Here is a 23,321-nt window from a genome sequence, read left to right on the forward strand (position 1 = left end):
ACAAATGGCAAAACAGTAAGTCTGATGTTGATACTAAACAAATTAGAAGTTTCTATAAAAACCAGAATGACTGGATGAAATAGATCACAGGAAAGCATCAACATGCTTTAATAAAGGGAAGACATGCTTCTCAGATCTCGTCAGGTTCCTTGGAAGAGTCATTAGGCACAGCAACAAGGCAGTTTAAAGTTGTTAATATAGATCAATTTCCATAAGGCCTTTGATAGAAGTCTTTTAAAGAAACAAAACTACAATAGCATAAGCAGTAAGACACTCGAGTGGAAGAAAATATCAGTTAAAAAACAGAAAAATTGGTGCCAGGAATATAGTAGTATTAGTTTCCAGAATTCATGTCACCAGGGGATTTCCCACAGGCAGCTGTGCTCAGTCCTACACCTGTCGATAACACTGACATGTCAGATAAATGATCTAGGAAACGGGGATGAGAAGTGAAATGACAGATGCTGCTGATGCTGCTCAGCTATTCAAGGACTAAAACCACTGACTGTAACCTGCAGAGGCACCTCATGAGCAACAGAGCAAATAAATTCAATACAGACTGCAAGGGAAAACATAATCCTAGTTTAACATATTAACTGACAGACTCAGAAATGGTATCTCGGAGATGCAAACAGTACAAAACCAATCCAAGTCTAACAACCAATCCACTTCTATGTTTCTGACTCTAGAGCTACCTCTTCTTTACTGAAAGGGTGGTCAAACACTGCAACAGGCTTCGTAGAGAGGTGGCCTATGTGCCATGTCTGTCAGTGTTTAACAGACATTTGGACAACACCCTTAATAACATGATTTTTAGTCAGCCCAGAATTGGTCAGGCAGTGATTGGATGATCACTGTAGGTCCCTTCCAACTGAACTATTCCAGTCTATTCATCAGCTGTTAAAAAGGCGAACCAAATACTAAGAACTTTTAGGCCATGAGTAGGAGATGCAATGGAAATTATGACACCACTTCATAAATCCACACTGTATACAGCTTTGCTTCCCTTCATTTTATCTACTTGAGACAGACAGACACAATGAGATCTCTCAAAGACTGGTAACATGGAAAAGCTGATTAAGAAAAACTGTTCACTTTCTTCCTACACAAAAGCAAGGGAATATTAAGTTAAATTGACAGGAGACAGTCTCAAAACCAAAAAAGCACAGACTTTCATATGGGTTCAAAAAACGACTGAAAAAACAACTCAGAAAACAATCTCATGGAGGAGAACCATGGGTGAATGATACCACTTCTCACTCAGAAGTCTGAGCAAAAAAATTACTAAATCCTCACAAAACATTTTGGGAGGTATCACAGTTGCCTTGTCCTAGCCTTACAGTCTTCACTACTGCTGGGACAGGGAAGGAAAACAGAAGAGATGTTTGTTAAATGAACCTTTAACATGGAATCAGGAAATACTAACAAAAGATCAGAGGAAAACTGTAAAGTTAAGGTAGCAATATGCAATTTCACATCTGCTCCTATAAAGCAAACAACAAAAAACATACAAGAAACAGCATAAATACTAACATTTTAGTTTGCCAGCTACTTTGGAACTTTTAGATTACCCATTTAAGTTGCTTAAGCCTGAACTAATGGAGTATTTGACACCAGCATCATGTTGTGCCTTTCTGTAAATTTGACCACTGAACAGGAGTGAATGCTGGGCTTGCCTCAGTATTGGCTATTCACTTTAAATATAATTCTTTTTTGACCTCACTCTCCTACAGGTCATTTTCAGTCTCCACCCCAAAGATCCTTTGCCCAGCTGCTTTCTGGTCTTTGCCATCTCTCTCCAGAAATCACTGCTACAGTGCCTTTCCAAGTGCAGCACTTCGATTATTATGTCCTTTTCATCTTTTGATTCATCCTCTTTAACTTTCAGCTTTGGTTTCTCTATCTAACACAATAGATAGTTGTCAAGTGTGTCACTGCACCTGTTGGCCCCCAATTCTAATCCTTTTACATTTTAATACCAGTTCCTCCAAGTTCTTCCTCTCCTATACAAGTATCAATTTCTGCTAAGGGATCAAAAACTGATTTGCAGGTTTATTCACCAGTAAGTCTCCAAATTGTAGCCTTTGATCACTTAGCTATGATGCCTTTCTGGACAGGAGGCCAACACACTGCTCTTCAGGAGAGGCAGTGGAACTGTCATCACTCACAAGAGCTACTACCTCAAAAGCTGAGCTCTTAAAAGTGTTCCCTCTTTCAAGAGACCACAATACAGCTTCACAGTATTTCCAGTGTTTATCCATGTTAAACAGTAAGGCACCTCACTGCTATGTTTGTATAGTTTGTAACTGAAAACCTAGGGAAAAACTCATATACCCCAAAAATGTCTACAACTCCATACTCGCGTGCCAAAAGAAGCTCATTTGTACTGTGGCAAAAGGTTTGCTTCTGTTCTTCTATGGGATACCTATAGCCAAGTACTACAGTCTGCTGATGCCCGCCTAGAAAGGCCAGAATCTACCAAAGATTTTCAAACCCCAATCTTTAAGAGTCAGTATGGCAGCTGGTCATAGAACAGCAGCTATGGAAAAACATCTGCTTTTGACAAGCACGTCAACACCTCACTTAAGCAGAGCAATAGGGAGAAGGATGCAGTGTCTGAACTTCAGCTGCAGATCAGATCACAGAAGAGTCATGTTCCTTCACTCTGCAAACTGTACATCTTACACATGAGCTTGAGTGAGCTGAACCATCAATAGATCACCTGGAAATGTTAAGGATGACGCCTTCAGGGAATTGTTATGAAAACTTTCATATAGAAAGTAAATGCTTGTCCGAGATTTATAACACAAACTCCAGTAGATTATAATACAGTGAGTGAAGATATTCTTGAGGTGATATCAAAGAATAAAATCAGGCTTATTTGTAACCCCACAGGTCTTCTGCTTTACCTTTCATTCAGAGTAAAATTCTACATATTAGTTTGCTACAGGTCAGGTTTTGTTTCATTATTATTCCTAGATTCATATGTGGAGACTGATACAGTAAGTTGGTAACATACAGTAAAAAGGCGGCACCTGAAAATGAGGTTCCTTGAGTATTCCAACCAATTCTGCAATATTTTCATCTTTATTTACTAACGGACTGATGTCTTCGAGAATTTCATTCACCAGCTCCAGGTTGTTGTCACTGACAGCCTCAAGTTTAGAATCTTCCAGTCGCTCATGAGCCTGTAAGATTAAATATGTGAGACTATATTGTAAATAAGTTTCAAGAGGTTCCCATCTATAAACTTTTAAAGTAATTTCTTGGTGCAACCTTCAGCAGGAAAGCCAGAAAAATCACATTTAGGACAACCTGTATATTTTATTTTTATACTGCTGAAGGATTTCACATGCTTAACTATGTGACCCAACAAACTTCATAAGGAACACCTGTCAGAGAAGCTTGTATGTCCTCATTTCCTGTAACCTCTATATATACACCTGACAGTCCTCTCAGAACAGTATAGTGCCTCAGGATCTTTTCTGCTTCAGAACCCTGTACAAGCACACCTTCTAGAAGAAGGACAAAAAAAAGGAACTATGGGAGCTCAGAAAAAAAATAAACTCTTTAAGAGAAGCATTTACCCTAGACTCCTCCCACTGAAACACCTTCAAAACAGCACATTCTAAAGGAAACCCTCCATAACTAAAGGAAATGCTACAGAAAAGTCTGTGGTAAAGGCAGCCAACAGCATCCTGGGCTGCATTAAGAGGAATGTTACCAGAAGTGGGAGTGTTACTCAGCACTGGTGAGGCCATACATGGAATACTGTGTACAGTTCTGGACATACTGGAGAGAGCCTAGTGAAGGGCCACAAATATGATGAAGGGCCCGCAGCACCTCACATTTGAGGAAAGGCGAATGTTCAGCCTGGAGAAGAGAAGGCTCAGGGTGATCTCATCTATGTGTATAAGTACCTGCAGGTACCTGCAAAAAAGACAGAGCCAGGCTCTTTTCAGTGGTGTCCAGCAACAGGACAGGAGGCAGGGGACACAAACTGAAACACAGGAGCCTCTGTCTGAGTATCAGGAAACACTTTTGCCACTGTGAGGGTGACTGAGCACTGGCACAGGTTGCCCAAAGAGGATGGAGTCTCACTCCTTGGAGATTCTCAAAAGCTGTCTGAATGTGGTCCTGGGCAACCAGGAGGTCCTGCTTGAGCAGGCAGGTGGACCAGATGACCTCCAGAGGGTCCCTTCCAACCTCAACTATGTTGTGATTCTTTGACAACTTTTCATCTATTTCTAGAGCTATTCCTGCAGACATAATCCTTTCCTAAACACTGCAGATACTGAAATTCATTTAAAGGTAGGAGCTTTAAACAGCAAGAGAAACATCTCATAAATCTGAATACTTCACTAACTCATTACAGGTAGTGCTGTATCATAGAATTAGGGGAAAAGGAGGAGGCCAAAAATAACTGATTCTCAACTCGCTTAATTAAGAGTTATTTCCAACACCATAGCAACAAGAAATTTAAAAAAGAGCAATCACTTTGGCATATAAAAAACAAACAAATAGCAGATATAATTGAGATTCACCCATATATACTTCCCATATATGTAATTTGAAAGTATTCACGCACTTCTACTTTCTTATTAGCACTTTAAAACAGACCTTAAAATAAAATTTTGCTAAAGCGAGAAAATTTTGTTTCCTGAAATGATCTGAATATTAAATTCTACTTTGTATCTATAAAATGGTATTTCTGCCAGACTGATGATCAAACTCTGGAAAGGCTAACTTAACATAAAGACATTTCAAACATTCCCCAACACCAACACACACAAACCAAATCACTGTGATTACAAAGCATAGGAAGCTTGGCACCTACACACATTCTTCGTAATAAGGGAATGCTATTTTGTACATAATACATACAGTAAACAATATCCTTCTTTTAAAGTTTACTTCTTTTACAGCAAGTAAAAATACAAATCTTATGACTTTTAAACATAATCCAACTGCAGAACCTTTATGATATTAGAGAATATGGGTTATCTTATTTCTCATATATTCATTTTAAAATACTACCACTAAATATAATTTAAATACAAATATCCTAACCCTTTACTCCAAAATAAAGGCCATGTATATAGTAGGGAACAGGAAGTTTTATCAGTGAACAACCTCTGATCCTGTAATATATTGAGGAGTAGCAGGATACAGTGGTATGAATAATTTAAAAAACCAACAGACAAACAGGAATACCTAACTTAGATACTGTAATTCTTTTTTCATTTCAATTCATCGTTTCAGAAACAGTGATACTGAATTGAGTCTTTCGGTGCATTCGATATTTATTATACTTGCCAAATGTTCAAATAGTAAGGCTTTTACCTCCAACAATACGACATCCTAAATACTGGACTCAAATTTTATAGATTATTCCTAAGACGTTTCCTTGGTCTGAGTTAGGCATTGTGCTGGTATGGTGCAGGCATACAATGCTAAAAGCAATAGTGTGACTGCAGAAAGAAGATAAAAGTTTTGAGGTTTGAAAGAATAGTTAACAATCCAGGAGAAGAGAATTCTGATAAGACAGTTCAGTAGCAAAACTGAGTAAACTGCAGTAGCAAAACTGAGTAAACTTCATGCACGTTCCAAGCTCAACATCTATTTTCCAAAAAGCATAATAATTCTAAAGGCTAGTTAGGATTGAACACAAATGTCAGCACAGGAGTTGAGGTTGTTAAGTGTGGAGAAGATCCAAGTGCAGTGTTTCAATATTTAAAGGGGGTTTATAAGAAAGATGGGAAAAATTTTTCTAGCAGGGCCCACAGAGATAGGATGAGGCATAATGATTTAAAACTAAAAGAAGGTAGACTGAGCTCAGATATAACAAAGATAGTTTTTAGAATGAGTGTGGTGAAACACTGCAACAGGTTGCCCAGAGAAAGGTTGCAGACACTCCACCCCTGGAAACATTCAAGGTCAGGCTGGACTGGGCTCTGAGCAACCTGATCTAGTTGAAGACACCCCTGCTCACTGCAGGGGGGTTGGACTAGCTGACCTTTAAGGGTCCCTTCCAACCCAAACTACTGTATGATTCTATAAACATCAGTAAGTAACAGGAAAAAACATTTTACAATGATTACAGTTACTTCCCCTTTCTCCTACTACCTACGAAAAAATGGAAAGATACCATCAAAGAACCCTATCCCCAAAAAGATCTGTAATTTCTACCTTGATGCCTTTATTCTACACAGAAAAAGTGTGAAATGAACTTAACCCAGTTTCAAAAGATCACCCATGCTTTGCACTGCAAAATAGTGTAAACTAACTACTATGCTTATTGCTTATCTTCATTTTTTTAAGGACTGAAAAGAAAAAATAAGTTTGTATGACCTGTGGCCAATTTCCCTAAGTTTCTTTTTGTCCTTTATGGCATAATTTACATAACGATTAGCCTTAATAACTGGTTAATAAAGGAAAATGAAAATAGTTCTGGTCTGCTTTGAAATTATTCTGTTTAAATAGTGTGGCCATCTCAGAGTTCTGAGAATTGCTGTATACTGTTAAAACTAGCTCTTTTAATAGAAAAACAAGCTTATGTATTTTTAGGGACAAATGGATATTTGGGACAATGGATATTAGGGACAAGTGGATATCATACAAATGTATGAACTACACACACTTCATGAAATGTGTTTTGAACTTACCCTTATTTAGTTCTAATGGCTAAGACTGAGATTTTTTCCAAAATAATTGCAAAAGAAAATATGAGTGTGGCCGTGCCATGTGAACACAATTTAAACCTTTCAGCATTCTATATAAAGCATGTGTACAGTTAAGAATCTGTTTCCATTACAAGCACATTTTTTACATCTGCTAGTCATTAAATTCCACATAATTGTAATTGGCCATTAAAGCACAAATTCTTGACAGGAAAAAACTTCGCAATGAACATTTTCTTCATGATAAATATTAAATTAAAGATGACCTATGGAGCAGATACTTAACGAGTTGTTTCCAACTTCAGCAAGAAAATGCTTTTACTTACTCTAGTAAATTTAGTACAAAATCTTTCCCTCCACAGTCATTTCACCAGCAGATGAGGCACTTCTATTACTTCTCAGTTTATTACTATGCAATGTCTTTGACTCAAAACCATTTTTTTGAACAGCTTAACAGAAGTAAATTCTTCTATGAATTCTCATGGGAAGTTTTCCTTTCCAGATTTTTATACTGAGCAAAATCCCTGCACAACAATCCTTTAGCTTTACAGAGTATTTCACACCTGCCCAGAGGGCATTGCTTTCAGATGTCTATTCCTATTAAAGACACAGCTGCATTTAAGTTAACTGTGTTTTCCTCATGAAAGGAGCTTATTTTTATGAAATAAAATTAGGAAAGAATTTAAGTGGTGTACAATATTTGACTGCATTTCCTATTGGTAAGATCACCTACATTTTAATTACAGAGCCCCAAGATTTTTTGCAAATATCACCTTACGTATTCATAATTGATTGCTACCATCTATAAATAAAAGATTTTCGTAACCCAAGACCAAAACTAAGGATAGTTGATGTCTCAGAGAGCTGACAATCAAAGGTAACAGCATTATTCTGAGATCCAGGAAAGGGCATGAAGACAATATTTTCCTGGGCTGATCAGAAAGTAGTTTTGAGCTAAAGACAAAAAGAAAACTTGTTTATGCCACGGGAGAAGGAAGGTTACTGCTCTCACTTTTCATCTTTGGCAAAAATGCTAAAAATCAGAGGGCATATGGGTTTTGCACACAACAGTGGTTACAAGACTACATTAAAATCGACTGAGTCTAATTTCAAGTATTTTGACTTTTTTCATAAATAATGTAACCACATTATTTTTGTAGTCTCTGAATTCTTCTTCTTTCTCTAGAATCTTACATATAACAATTAATCAGCATGCACAGAAATTATACTATACCAAATCTTCACCTTCAAGCTTGCCTTCTATTCTTTTAATAAGACATACCATACATGAAAGCCTTAACACCTCAATCCATACTCAATGTTCACACAATAATTTAAGAGTTAAAATATTTCCAGATTCTACTCAAAGCAGCAAGTTTAAATACCTTAGCAAGTGATCTTACGATAGGGTTTTCCATAATTCCTTTAAGAAAAATCAGGTCTATCTCTTCAGCGCCTGTCGATGTCGGCAGATCGGTAAGGTTGTCCAAGACCTGCTGCATGGCTGCTGACAAAACAAAAACAAAGAGTAAGTACTGACCAAAACAGCCTTCCATGAGGAGCAAAAGCTCTGGGAAATACCACAATATTAACTTTATAGATGTTAAGCAGTCAAATACATCTCCTGAGAACAAAGGAACAGAACAGAAAAAGATCTTTTTTGTGTGTGTTTGACAGATGGAAATAAAGGATCTATCCAAACCCTGACCACCACATCAACTTAAACCCAGGCCCGGCACATTCCTTTCAAGACTCGCTACCACTTAAAGGTGGAAAAAACCAAACAAGTACAAACTATGTACAAGGTAAGTATAATCTTCCAAATACAACAAAAGCAACTCATTCACTACTCTTCTCATTTAATCCCTCTCTCAGAAGAAGTTTCCAGACCTTATACCTACACCAGCCAACTACAAGTTTTACAATGCTTGTATAGGCAGATTCATTGTTATTGAAATAATTTTTTTTAAAACCAAAAATTTGCTTCCAAGGCAGCTCTTACCTTGGGGACTCTTGTGTCCATCCCCATCAGTCCTTTACAACCAGTTCTGACTGGCACTAAGTGCAGATGCTAACACCAATCTGAACACAGAACACTGCAATGGGAAGGATACCCTACAATGAGAAATGTATTGTGCCTGCACAGTACCCTCAGTGGAGATTTTCCTGGCTATCTACAGACTTGCAGAGAGAACTGCAGCAGCTTGGGTGAGAGTGAACAATACTGCCCAAGAAAAAGCCGGAAAATCCCACCATCCCAGCTGTCTTGTCCTAAGAAGAATTTGTTCTTGTTTTTAACTGCAGAGTTATATGTACATGATCAGACACACAAACAGGTATACTAACAAAATCTCCTGTTGAGATCCCCAAGAAGATAAAAAATCTTGGAACAACCACTGCATTCTGCAATGCTCTGCATGCTGCAGAGCAGTATATACCAAGTGAATTAGAAAAGCTTATATGCCCCTCCTCCCACACAGGAATTTACCCTTAACTTTCCTCATTGCTTTATAATGAAAGCTATTATGAAACACTGCACAGTAACAGAACAAACAGCATTTCTAAACACCTACTTTCTGATTTCAATTCTTCCTAGAAAATTCCATCACGAGAAAAAAAATTCTGGCTATTCTTTCTGTCAAGTGGAACTGACTTTTCAATCAAATCATCTCATGTGTCACATTTTAAGTACAGCAGTGCATGTCAAAAGACTGCATTATTTTAAACGTGTTTTAGCCATACTTCTCGCTTCCAAAAAGCGAATTTTCTGTGAAACCATGAGTAGGAGGGAAAATGACACTTTATGTTTTCAGATTTTGAAGCAGTATTATTTCTACTTTATAACAGACAAAGTGCTGTCAGCAATCACACATTACATAAAGTCACTAAATTGCTTTGTAAACAGTCACAACTTCCTCAGACTAGGTATGCCCCACATCTTGACTAGTTCAGCTGCACATGCAATTGCCTTGTTTCATGTTTTCTCAGTTTCCAATTACAGACTCTTACTGTATAAGTCATGTAAGCTATAATATCTGCAGAAGTAGACAGATGTTTCTCATGAATTTACGTCATGTATCAGGTGCTGCATAATACTGTGTTATAATAATAACCTTTCTTTACATTTTTAACAGTTATGTAAATTGCTTCTAAAGGATTTCAGGTTAGCCTTTTGCTCCTATAAACAATCAGAGAAAATATAAAACTTCCTTCAGGACAAAGCATTCATCTCAACTGCCAGTTGCAATTCCGGCACTTGATGGTGACAAAGGCATGCATAATACAGGCATTCTTTCCACATCTCCACGATAATAGGCTGTTTCTTACTTAAATCTTTCAGAATTCTGCCTATCTTAGAAAGATCAAATTAAAAAATAAAGTCCCTACATAAAAACTTTATAATCAATGATAAACTGTTAAGAGCAATATTAAGTTTCTTAAGAATGCCTTTCAACCTTTGTACAAGTAGACTGGGTATTTTCAAAATAATATTTTATTTAATAAAGGTTTCACAAACATCTAGCATCAGAACTACTTAACTATATTTCGGCATTCTTGGAAAACAGCAACCAGCTTTATCAACATTCAGAGTTTAAAAAATCCACAAAGGCAGACTTGCATCCCAGGTCATCAAAACCCCAATCAGCTGTTTTCAGGAATATCTTCTTATTGCTGTGTGTCTGATGGTTGCCTTCTCTCATGGTACAGCCATAATGGCAAGAGTCTTCTTAGCTATCAGTACTGTTGCCTCAATATTAGAAAGCAAAACAAAGAAGCAGGAATAAGCAAATTGGTTACTTAAAGGTAACTCATTTACTAATCCTCGACTGCTTATGTTTAACACAGTAGGAGGCTCCCAATTGCCTCAGGATAGCTAATGTCCCATCTTAAAGGGAAGATCTTTCCCAGTAGTTGAATAAAAAAAATACTACTGTTAAGTACCCCTTTATTTTAGCCAGCTACAATGTTAAGTAAGAAATTTTTAAGAGGAGAGAAAGCCTGACCTTCAACAAAGTCTTTGCACCTCTTACCTAGCACATGGTAGGCAGAGGAACATTTATATGCTTCACTGCTTTACATTCACCTGGCAAAAAAATTCAGAACATGATCAAATGTTATTTTTCAAAAAGTCACCAAGAGCATTTTCCAACAGGAGTTATGGTTTATATAAGAGGAATAGGCAACAAATACGAGTGCTTTTTGTGACAGACTAGACTAAGCATTTTAATTTCAGTGTTTTACATTTATTATGCAAGTCATAGTTCCCATTTAATGTGAAATGCTAATATTTGCTTACATGTGAAAATAACTTTGAAAATCTAAGCAACGTACTGACCTACATATGCCTTAGATATTCATACATGTACTTTCAAACAATTTGATTTATCCAAAAACTATTTAAGGGCAGAGAAGGGAGGAGGTGAAGATACTTTGGGAAACGTATTATGAGCCCTCTTCTTGTGTATCTATTCAAAAGGCTTTTGTTTATTCATTTCTAGGGAAAAAAGATCTTATTAAAAAACAAACAGTGGGAGATATGCTGTTTCCAGGCTTAATTATAATGATCTTTCAGAATAATGTATATGCACAAGGAATTTCAAGTAGCAGTCTTTTAAACTATTTCACTCTTTTCTTTCTGGGGTAAAGCCACCTTAGCACTTATCTTATTTTTGAGGAGCAGGAATGAAAGCTACGATGGAAGTACTTATGTAGCAAAGTTTTACTTAAAAGACCAGGTCCTATCAAGCAAGAAACAGATGGAACTGAGGAGTTTAGAAACTACCAAATCTAAATACTCCATCAAAAATTGCCTTTTGAGCCTCATATCTCTTTTGTGGCAAATCCACCCTTGAAATGTTGACAGAAGTTACCCACTGCTGGAGTAGAAAGCCCTGCAGAACAAGGACTACATGAACAAACTGCATAAACCAGGTTGGCAGAAGTGCTCCTTGTTGTTGAATGCTTTGGTGTCCAATTAAAAGCTTTTTCTTCAGTGGGAAATTAATTGGGTCTCTCTTGCCCCATCATTTAGAGAAAACTAATAAGAACATACTAACTTTGAGAGCTCTACCATGCATCTCCTCCTCTCTCTGAAGACAAGCCTTCTTCTATATTCAAAGACCCATTTGCATAAAACTTTAAAGTCCTATCACAAAACAAGAGGATTTGCTTTTGTGAGGACAGTATGAGATAGGCGATGTTGACTACAGACTATCTAGGAACAGGTGTTACAAGAAACACACACTGACAACAGCCTCCAGACACAACAGGATGAACCCAGCAGCAAAAACAGGCTCTCAGCTGAGGCAAGGTGTTGAAATTAATCGATTCTTAGGAAACAGTGACAATAAAACTGAGTCTGACTTGGGATTCCTAAGAGAAAATGAGATTACAATGGGCCCCTCTCCACTCCAGCCCCTGGCTCTGATGACAGGGAACACACACAAATGCAGAATTAATTTCCACAGTCAATTTTCAAAGAATATTTTCATAACCATAGCAAGTTTAAAGCCTCAAGCAAGACTCAGCAGGAGCTACTGGTCTGCTGTGTACATGCACTGAACAATTTAATCCACTATGCACAGGACCCCATACTTGGGAAAACTAGTTTGTCAATTGTACCCCATATCAAAAAGGTAAAAGGGGGGAAGACATGTTAATTATCTCTGTGGCAAACAGCATGCATCCTGAGGCATAAGAATACAGAAATCCCACTTCCTAATGCAAAATTTACTAACCATAATTAACTCCTCCTAATTCACAAAGAGCTCTTCAGACAACCAAAGGATGCTTCAAAGGTTTAATCTACACACTGTACTTTACAATAGTAAATTCAGATCAAACAGAAGTAAAAGATCCTATGATAACTCTTCTTGTATTTGTAAGAAAAAGACAGGTTTTCACCAAGCTCTCAACTGTGATTCTTCTATCAAATTTGATTTTACTCTTTCTTTCAGTGCCTAATTCTCGTCTATATTAATTCTATGTAAAGGAAAGAGGAAGCATACATTTAAATAAATTTTCCAGATTTGCAGACAGAAGACAAATGTGTCACTCACTGGGGAAAATTAAAGCTTTCCAGAGTGAATACCTTGCACAGATTTTTTTAGCTCAGTTTCATTTTATTAGTCTCCAAGCTTACGAAATAACAGGAATGAAAAGAAAATTATGTATAATATATTTAAATAAACATGCATATTTATTTCCACATGGCCTACTCATCTGGCTAGGAAGGTATAATAAATACCTCAAGGACTATTGGTGAGGCAGATACGTCACACATAGTCTAGGAAATTAGATTAAAACCCGGTCACATACAGAAACTTTGGAAATAGTTTCTTGTGTGACTTAAAACCTTTTCAAGTGGAATCTATCAAAAAGAAAAGTTTCACAAGACACCAAATAAGCTCAGACAAAAGAAAATTAATTTGTAACTTCTCTAGCCCTTAACCAATGGAAACACTAACTTTTTCCATTTGCATTCATGTTTTTAAAATAACGGATTTATGCTTTAAGATAAGGCAAAGAAAAAAAGCTATTTTGTGTCGGCCACTTCTCTCCCCAGTTATAAAGTATAGTATTTTTGGCAATCTAGAAAAAGAGTACCTATGGATGAGGTAACATTTTGAGAACATGTAACAAATTCATTCACAAACAGACTATTGACCGAGAGTGTATGAAACACTAACAAAGCCGTCTGTTACTACTGCTAGAAACCAGATTTTAACATAAGTCTCTGGGAAAGCATTATGCAGTGAGGACATACAACATTATGTTTGTGTTTTCACAGCCAGCAGCTGTATCCACTGAGCCGAGATCACGTTCAGCAACTGCTCCAGAGAAGCGCTACAGAAGTGATGGACCACTGCAGCTCAGCTCCTCTGCTTCTCCTTATAGGGTACAAATTAGTTACACCTAATCCCACACACGCTGCTGACTGTAGTAGAGTACGACAGCACTTGGGCTCTCAAGCATCCACAGACTTTGCATCTACTATTTGTCAGTGTTGGGCCAGTGCCACTCCAGCCCTGCAGCCAGCCACCTTAACTCAGACATTCCTGGGCAGCAGTCCACTGTAACAGGCACCTTTTCCAAACGGGACCCCTTCCTCATGCAGTAAATACAGTACATCTCCTCTAGAAAGACAATAAGATTGCTTATTGAAGGAAGCTGTTGTCTGCAGCAAGCACACTGTACTGACTGCATAATCACATACGGCAATGAATTTGCAAAGGAAGAAGGAAAGTCTAATTGATAAGGATGAGTGTTCTGGATATTCAAATTCTGCCCACTGAATTTTCGCATGTTGAAAAGAAATAACATAAATGCTTAGAAATGTTTGCTAATCTTTTTAGTTCATTTTTTCCAAGTCTACTGGCAACCAAGATGGAGCTATTTTAGCATAGCTATAAATAGAAGCTCGAGCAGTTCCTACCCTTATCAAACCTGGCTCAATCTTACGAGCCCACTTTTCATGACTGTGAAGGTCACAAAAGCTGTGGGGAAGAGCGAACAACCCTTTCTCATCCTGAACACTGCAGACATACTTCTTTCAGGCTGTGAAGTTTGTCTAAAAAAAGAAGAAGCACAAATTTTCTGATGAACAGATGGACCACACAGCTGCATCTTTTGGAAAGAAAAGCTCTATTTAAAAATTATCTCAGCAAAGATAAAAAGGGAACAAAGCATCACAACTCCAAAATCAGCAGAATTAAAAGGTTAAGTATTATTTGAATACATATATCATGACAAACAATAAGATATTGATAAGAGATACACTAAAATCCAGTATTGCAGAAATTGTTAAATTTCTTTTTCTTAAAGGATTGCAAAGAAAAATATTTCATAAAGGCAATTAACTTGATGCTCACTAAGCTTGATGCTTTGAAGATAAGCCTATACAGGTGTTAGGTATTACCACATTTTCTGACTTTTTTAATGAGAGGAAGACTGATGCAAGCCTCAGGCACAGATGTGATTAACTGAGGAAGCACGCACATGCACACACACACAAGTGTGCAGAATATAGAAGGCATTTAGTGCAAAATCTTCTTTCATTTTAGCTATGGATGTTAGGAAAGTATATGATGATGTCACACAAAAACTACTGTACTTTAAATGAATACTAGGACATGCCTCAGGAGAAATTTCAATTTTGCTGAAGAAAGACTCTACTACCCTTAGTTCTCCAATTACTTTAGTAGTTCAAGTACTGGAGAATATTTTAAAACAGATTTTTAAATGAAGGCAAAACACATTCAGTGGATACGCAGTTTAAGATACTACTTTGTACTCAAAATTTAATACAAATTCAACAAAGTTTCAGTATGTATCCTGCACTCCACTAGACTTATAGAATAGGCTGAGCTTATTGCATCACATCAATCATCCTCCCTACTATTTGCAAGCAGCAGCTGGATGAAGAAACTTGTACTCTCTGCAGTCACTCTGGTAATCAATGCCAGTATTTATGAAGTCCAAAATGCCAGCCAAACAGATGCAACAAAGCAAGTACATCTTTTGAAGTATTTCTTCCTCTAATGTGCACCCTTCCAAATTAATCAAAGCTTTGTATCTCTATATTTCTGCCACAGGACTCAAAATTATTTATCTGTTGCAGGAGGACAGAGCCTGAAGATAGCAAAACCGACAAAATACTAACATAAGTAAAGACCACAGTTACATACCCACAGGAACAAGTTTTGTGTAACAAACAAACAAAAAACAAACAAACAAAATATCAGTTTATTATACCACTTTTCTTGGTGGAAAACTTGAGGCAAAGCCATGCAGAACTATCTATACCGTTTTATCCCATTAAAAAATTCAAGCCTGGGCCAACTAAAACTCAAATAATTTCTTCCTCAATTAGATCCCTTCTTCACACATGTCCAAAAATTAGACCTGAAGAGAAAATAATGAACACCCTTCCAAAGGGAAGCAGAATTCCACTCCAACTGTTACCTCCTTGCAACTTGTTGCTGGCCTCCAATCAACACGGTCTTAGTGCATAAAGGCAGGCTGTATGTTGTGCCCCACTTCTGAGACCAGGCACCAACAGCAACTGGTTCAAGTTCTGCTATGAACATGTTTTTTCAACCATCTGCACTTTCATCTAGGAACGCTAGGCAAGCATAGTCAAAGAAGAAAGCTAAAATTCACAAGGGTTGTAACATACTCTACTGTCTGTGTAAATGTCATGGTTCAGAACATTACTGATAGAAGTATTTTATAATGTGGTTTGTGCACATCTGCAAACAAGACAATATACTTTTAATAAACAGAATTAGATATTCCACTGTATAGTAAAGTAACAACACTGTGCACCTCCAGAGACCTATGAGGAATTTGATTACCAGAGATGTTGCTGATTCCACTGTCACTTGCATCTCAGGGGTACTTGTATCCTTCAATCTGAAAGGACTTGATCACTCAACAGACTCTCAGGAGGATACCATTAAAAACAATCCACACTTCAGACACCTAGGTGTTCCCTTAATCTTGGTAATCTAGGAAATCTAGCTTAAACAATTCTTTTTAGTTCCTGTTCCCAAACCAATTTTTTTTTATATCTCAGTTCTCATTCTTCTAACCTAAAGAGGGCAATTTTCTGCCCTACGGAGGACAACTTCTCCACTCCTATACTGACCAGGAAAGAAGCAAGCCTGGCATAACTTCCCTGTACTTCTTCCACTCTGCACCTTTTTTCAATACAGTCAGAACTGTGCAAAATATTTTAAACGAGAGTCTCATGAGTGCCTTGCCCAAAACCTGAAATCTTCCCTTTCTACTGAGACAGATAGATAATAAGATCTATTTTGTCCTTCTTATAGTTATATCATACTGTCAGCTTAATCTCCTGGTCTGTCACAAAACAGTATAAAACATCATTTTGAACCTCACTCTTCTCCAAACCTGACACTTGTAGCTGAACAAAGTGTCCTCTTTCTTCAGTGAAAATACTACAAGTATATTTTGTCCGCTACTATTGCTTTAGGCTTCAAATCAGTTCTTGGCACTTTGGTTTTGATCCTCTTTTGCTTCAGTGAAAATGCTTAGACGACAGAATCCACCAGAAACCACACATCATCCAGATACTACTGTTGCTTTAAACACAACTTCCTTCTACAGCTTTAAGTGTAGGAGCCATTGAGGAATTCTAACAATAAGGAATTTTATGATGAAGAGTTTTGATATCAAGTGAAGCAAGGCTGTATTATAACACATTCTCAGACTTATTTCATAACAGCAGAATGCTTTTCTAAATGAAAGCACCCAAACACAGCACTTTCAGAATCTGATTGCTCCATTATGATTCAGCCACTTCAAAAACTACACCTATGCCCTTTTAACACATCACACCCATATATTAACATTTCATGCATGCCCTATTTCAGGCTTCTGCTCCTGTGAAGTACTTATTAAATTATTCTTTTCAACCCAAAACACTGGAGTATTTAAATTAGATACGTATCAATGGATGCCTAAAAATATTTCTGAGATTCTATTATAGATGCTACACAAACATTTGAAAACTGCTCAATAAATGTAGATGCAGAAAACAGAAATATGAGACAGCTTTTTGGAGCACAAAATAAATTAAAGCACTTTACAAAATATTTAGACTATTTCAACATATTCTTTAATAAAGAATGAAAAATATATTTGATTATATTATATCTAGCCCATTTTATTATAGAGGGAAGAAGACCCACCATACAGAACTTCCATTGGGAAGTTTTCAGTTAATTCAGAATCAACTTAATTTCATCCGATTTTCCACTGCATCCCAGTTTGAAGGTGAAAAGTGAATCTACAAAATTTATAAATTTTAAATTCAATTATCTCTGTCCCAGGACCTCAGTTTTCAATTTTACATGATTATTTTCCAGGAGTTTCATTTGCAGTTCATCCCTAAACTCTAATGCTCCCACTTCCACTAAACTAATCTGTCTCAAGCAAGCACTCCCCATCTCTGTCCAAACAAACTTAATAGGAAGCAATAAAAGCAATTTGCTAAATTAATGATGTTATAGTTCAGGGTGACTTGCGAAAGGAAAAGAGAAAAATGTTTACTCTGCTACCCTTGTCATATGACACAGTTCTTGTTTATTCTAAGGACACAGCTAAAGCTTTACCTAAAAAGAAAATTTCCAAAACACACTTGGAATGTTAGCAGTGATGTAGTAGATACAAAATGGCTTTTCTAAATTTGTTTGCAGAACAACACTGCTGATGTTTCTAAATAATGAAAAAATACCACATAAAACCTTTGTAATTTAATACAGAGATGGCAAAACATGATGGCTTGTTAAAGGTTTACTGACCTGTAGGAATGCCCAAAACACATCTCTGTCCTTCCCTAGTTAAGAGACTTTATTCTAAACTTTTCTTTCAATTTAATGCAGTTGAGATTTACACAATTGCATATTCGTTATCCTCAGCAGTCACTTCCTTTAGTCCTTTGAAGGGTATGTTCCAGAACCCTGGAAAAGGAATGAAAAGATCACCTTGACACTCGTATTTTGAAGGGAACTAAAAAACTCCATGCAGTAAGTCACACTGCCCTTAGTCTTGTATTTCACCTTCTGAACTACTTCCGCACATTATGCTATCAGGATTTATTTACGATTGCAAATGCTTAATGAGAAGTGGGAAATCTAATTTCAATTTAATAATATCTAGGCACAATAATAAGGGGGGGAAGTTTTTTCTAGTGGTCTCGGGGCAGCTTGCATTAAGAACTACATGTTTTTAAGGAAACTGCCACTTTGAATGTTCACCACCTTCACTCTAAAGCCAATTTCCAACTCACTGCCGTAACCCCTGAATGACACTGTTCTGTGTGTATAAGGTGGGCACAGGGAGTGAAACTGCAAAGGGTATCTTCTAAATGGCACATGATGCATACTGACATGTTGGAAATTTTCTACTCCATTCCCTCAGAACACCAAGTTTGGTTTCATTAAGTTTTGCCTAGGAACTTCTGAATTTTTAGTCATGTACCTTGTCACCTCAACTGAAGTTCTCAACCAGAGAACTTTTACGTAAAGGCTTACAGTGAATAACTTTTGACCACATAGTTACAATTTTTCTAATTACACAATGAATTTTAAACATTGCTCCATTCCACTGTTTCTTTGGAAAGCCTTGGTTGCCTTTGAGCTTCACATTGCCCACCAGGAATCTCACTTCAGTTTATTTCTCTTCCCTGATAGCAGTAATTATTCAAGTATATAGTTCCACTCGCTCACTTTACACAAATCACTCGATTACTGTTGCACAAGCCAAGTGCTGCACATTTTCAGTTCAAATGCTTTCTTTTCTTTTTTTTTCCCAAAAGAAGTACTGACAAATGTAAACACAGCTGAACTTTTCTTCTTGGACAAGAAGAAACTCAGTGAAGAATCATGTCTGTCGAGGTTTTTTATCATTTTCTGAGACAGGCAAATTGCTGTAAATCTGGAAGTAGAGATGTCTAAAACTACAACTTTTGCTTATTACATGATGTCTTTTACAATGTCTTCTCTTGTAAAAATAAGGCCATGATGGAACTTGGCTTTTTGACCGCATCTGAACCATGAGAAAGTCTACAGAGGGGAAAAAAAAAATGAAAAAGTTTTAAGATAATGTCTTTCTTGACTTCAAACTGCAATTGCTGCTTCTTAAAAGCAGCTCATATACATCCTCATACACTCTCTTCAAATCTATTTATGCTGAAGCAATAAAAGCCACATTATCTTGGCTTTCACTCAAGTCCCCTTGTTTTGTTGTTTCCCCAGACTGCTTAGGAGTCTCAGAGAAAGGGATGGGAGAAGAGCAGAAGATACAAGTACAAGCAAGAACCTCACTGGTTTTTGACAACAGAACCTCTCAGATTCACACAAGTTGTGAGGCCCAGTTACCTGGGTACCAGCAGCCAGAACCACTTACTAATACCATCAACAGAAAAGAGCTGGAAAGGACTCCTTAAATAGCCTATTAAAGTCCTCCCATGAACAATCAGAAATGGTAGGTTAGGGACCCTGATTCTCTGTCCCCAGCTTTGGAATTTCATTGCAATACATAAATAATTCCATGTTTCAGCTTTTCCACAAGAAGGTTTTATGAAGTCTGGGTCCTGACCTGGAAAAGAGCAATTGCTTTGCCAACCATCTTCAGTATGGCAGTTGAGAGGACTGCCTCCTCACACTCTGTGAGTTCTCAGAGCAGTCAGTCCCATTCATGGTAGTTTCTGTTTATTATACTCCCCATTAAATTCCTCCTTCCCAGAAGAGTATTGGCCCTGAGAGCAATATAAAAGGAGAGCAGTGTAACCTCCTACAGATAAAATGGTTCTTTGGACACAACTAGTTTTAAGACTGTGGAATAATTTAACATGAAATTACCCACAAGTTCCCAAGAAAACTTGAAGGGGCAATGATGTCTTTTTCCATAATGCTAAGATACAATGCTCCCTGGGTGTTACAAGGTCAAAACCACATTAATGACATTCATAACTTATGGCAACAAAGAAAACAAGTCCTATCTCAGCAGAGAGGTTACGCAGCGCACAAGGTAGCAAGAAACAGATGGAGTAGTCACTGTCTCGTGCAAATTTGGCACTGAAGTCAAATGGTCCCATTCTTCCTTAAGAAAGGTCTGAAACAAAACATAGCCTAAGAATGCATTTTCAGAAAATGTAAATTCATCTTTGTAGAAAGGAAATTAATCTGTTCAATTATTTTTCAAATAATCAACTGTATTTCTTTTGTTTTCCACTACACTGTTCCTGAAGACATGCCCAAACCCCAAATGAAATCTTGATTTTGCTTCAACTATTCAGAAACCCTGGCTGTTAACATGGCCCCCAGCAGACCTGTAAACATTCCACCTGTCATGTGGTTCAGGAACAAGTCCTACACTCAGGACAGAATCTGGCTGACTCTCTCTACTCAAAGAGCAGCTGATATTTTTAAGTACCCAGGCTTGCACTTCCCTAAATCAACAGAACCTGATAGCTCAGCTACATGCATCCTACGAGTTAGCTACAAGTACGTGCTAAGCTGCAAGGTCACATGCTAGACTTTAGCTTGGTTTCTGGTCCAGTGATGAGGGAAAACTAGGTTGAACAAACAGATCTAATAAAGTAAACCCCATGCAGGTAGACTGCCAGAACATCCGTCCCCGGACAGATCCAGTGGCACGCTAACAAAGGCACAAGCCCAGCAGCCTGGCAAGCAACCACTGGATTGCAGGTCTACCTACTATCATCAATCTGCACGTAGAGAGATGCATTAGAAGCATCAGATCTTCATGTTGAAACTCCCTTTGGAATGATCAGTTTGGAAGAGACCTTAGCAATACTAACCCCATATTGCTTAGAGATTTATTTTTTATTTTCATTAGCATAATAGCCTTTCTACAAATCAAGTTTACTGATGGCACCAAGTATTTCTCTACAGAAACCTGTCATGGCAGAAAATAGCAATCACATTTGATCCCATAGGAAGGAATTTGTGTTCAATGACTGAAGCAGTTGAAACATGAAAGGAGCTTTCTCAACTGCAGAAACTCTGGCAGAGATTCTGTTTTTCCAAATACAGTGTCAGGATTTAAATACCACATCACTTCTCAGCACAAGTTCAGACCCAGACAAGCCAACTTTCACACAGAAGGAATCAACACTTGCCTTTTACTACCATAGAGACTGGTTTGAATGAGCTCCTGCCAGTAGTTCAAAAAAGAAGCCAGGTGTCTGTACTGAAAAATTCTTTTCACAAATTAATTACCATCCCCCTGTTCAGAACAATGGACATCAAGGGCTATGAAGGATAAAGATACAATCAAGCATGCATTGCGTTGGATCAACACAGGATTAAACTATGGCTGAAAGGGTAGAGAATTAAATAGTCTCATGATAATTTTTTTATATACATTCTAAGTACTTGAAATTCACAATGCAATTACATAAATTTCACATGTCCTCAAAACCAATCTTCCTGTGTTAAATAATTGAATTGTTAGCATATCAAACAAGTGAAAGCAGAGTGCACCAAAAAGCCCTGTAATTTCCTGGTTTTGTGAACAAACCAGAAACTTCAATATAAACTGAAAAACATTTTCATCCATTCTGAACACAATGCTAACAAGAGGATACTGTAGAACCCTTCCCCTAAAGACTTTTTACCAAAGCCTTACAGATAAAGCACTGCCTGTCAGTTTTCCTAATTCTTTAATGAAGTCCATCACTCAGTAGACAGTTCTTGTTCCAGACAGACACCTGAACCTAACCAGGTATCTTTTTGTGATGAAGGAACATTCACACAGTGCTGTATGGGCACACATGTCAGAGCTCTTATTTTAAATTATCAGGAAGACCATCTTAAGTTCAAGACTTAATAAAATAATCAATACAGTAATTCTACCAGCCTTGCTCTTCAGTTATGGGGCTTTCTAAGAACAGGTGGATGCAGATTTTTCTGTATGATAGATACAGAAAAACAATGCAAAGAGTGACAAGATGAGAAGTGCACAGTGCAGCACAGCTGCAAGACTCTACCACAAATTTGAAGCATGGAAATATCACTGCAACTGCATCCGAGACATTCTTGCTTTCCCCAAACATTTTTACTTGAATCTACAGCACTCACAGCAAAGCCAATAACACGGAGTGTCCTATGACTTCTGAGGAAGGGAAACAGAATCCACAAAAGACACATACCACCACAAGAGCATCCCAAACAAACTTACAGACATACCACTCCTGACACTTCGTAAAAGATGCCTCTAGAAAAATTGACTTTAATCCTCTGAAGGTTTTTTGGATTATATTTTGGAAGGGGTGGAAAATATATTTTAATGAATTTAAACACCACCGAGATGCAGAAATTCAAGATCATCTTAGAGTCAGATTATCTCTCATGGTTTTTTTTACAGTCATCTTCTGCAGTTTAAACCAGCCATCATAACATATGCATATGCACACACCTCAACATCAGTGTTTAAAACATTTAGCCAAAATTTAAACCCTACCATACACAGAAGAGTTGGTCATCTCTCCAACAAATAAATAAATAAAACTAAAATTTTGTTTGAGACCCAAAGTCCCAAACACTTATTTAATAGTGAATTATTTGAAAATTTATTGAATGAAAGGGAAAAAATGACTAGAAAGTAGGCAACACATTATGATGAAGTCAGAAAAACTAGATACAACAAAAGGAATGGATCAGAAGAAAAAAGAAAAAATGTGAAATGTCTAATGGTATGTTCTAGCTGATGGCCCAGGAAACCATGCCTGGTCTGTCCTTTTTGTACACAGTCTAGCACTAAAACATGGTGCTTACACCATGCTGGAAGGGGTGTTTAAATGGCACTGTCACCTGCTCCCCCTGTCTTCATGTACACAGCCTGGCACTTTTACCTGGAAGATGACATTACATTTCTTCCTTGATGAGAAAGAAAGAGAAGTTCCCAAAGCTGAGTAGGTTCAACTTGCCACTCATTGTGCTCCTCTTTCAGCCTGCTGACTTTAAAAAAGTTGGGTTAGACAATATTACAGAGAAGTGGAATTTGCCAAAATACTATTGGAAAGCATTTAATTGTATGTTCGCCTGTAAGCAAGCAAGTAGTCCCTGTGACTTCAAAGTTAAGGCATCT

General features: G+C 37.4%; 1 protein-coding gene across 13 annotated transcripts in view; it reads right to left on the reverse strand.

Moving 5' to 3' along the window:
• The window catches only part of MPP6 (membrane palmitoylated protein 6), a 59,597-nt gene that overhangs the window by 23,350 nt on the left and 12,926 nt on the right, over positions 1-23,321 (reverse strand). For 2 of the 13 annotated variants that reach the window (XM_027738399.2, XM_027738391.2), the window contains exons 2-3: positions 8,066-8,184; positions 3,036-3,188 (exon numbers count right to left, since the gene is read on the reverse strand). In XM_027738399.2, coding sequence (XP_027594200.1) covers positions 3,036-3,188; positions 8,066-8,182 — 270 coding nt within the window. In that variant the 5' untranslated portion in view covers positions 8,183-8,184. Of the gene's footprint in view, positions 1-3,035; positions 3,189-8,065; positions 8,188-8,682; positions 8,781-10,220; positions 10,429-10,711; positions 10,765-14,115; positions 14,133-18,007; positions 18,167-23,321 lie in introns of those variants that run through there. The other 11 variants (XM_027738404.2, XM_027738390.2, XM_039390943.1 and 8 more) reach the window with 10 other exon arrangements.

Source organism: Pipra filicauda, unplaced genomic scaffold (genome assembly GCF_003945595.2).
Source record: "Pipra filicauda isolate LSUMZ 115617 unplaced genomic scaffold, ASM394559v2 scaffold88_size2543281_pilon, whole genome shotgun sequence".
Lineage (NCBI taxonomy): Eukaryota > Metazoa > Chordata > Aves > Passeriformes > Pipridae > Pipra > Pipra filicauda.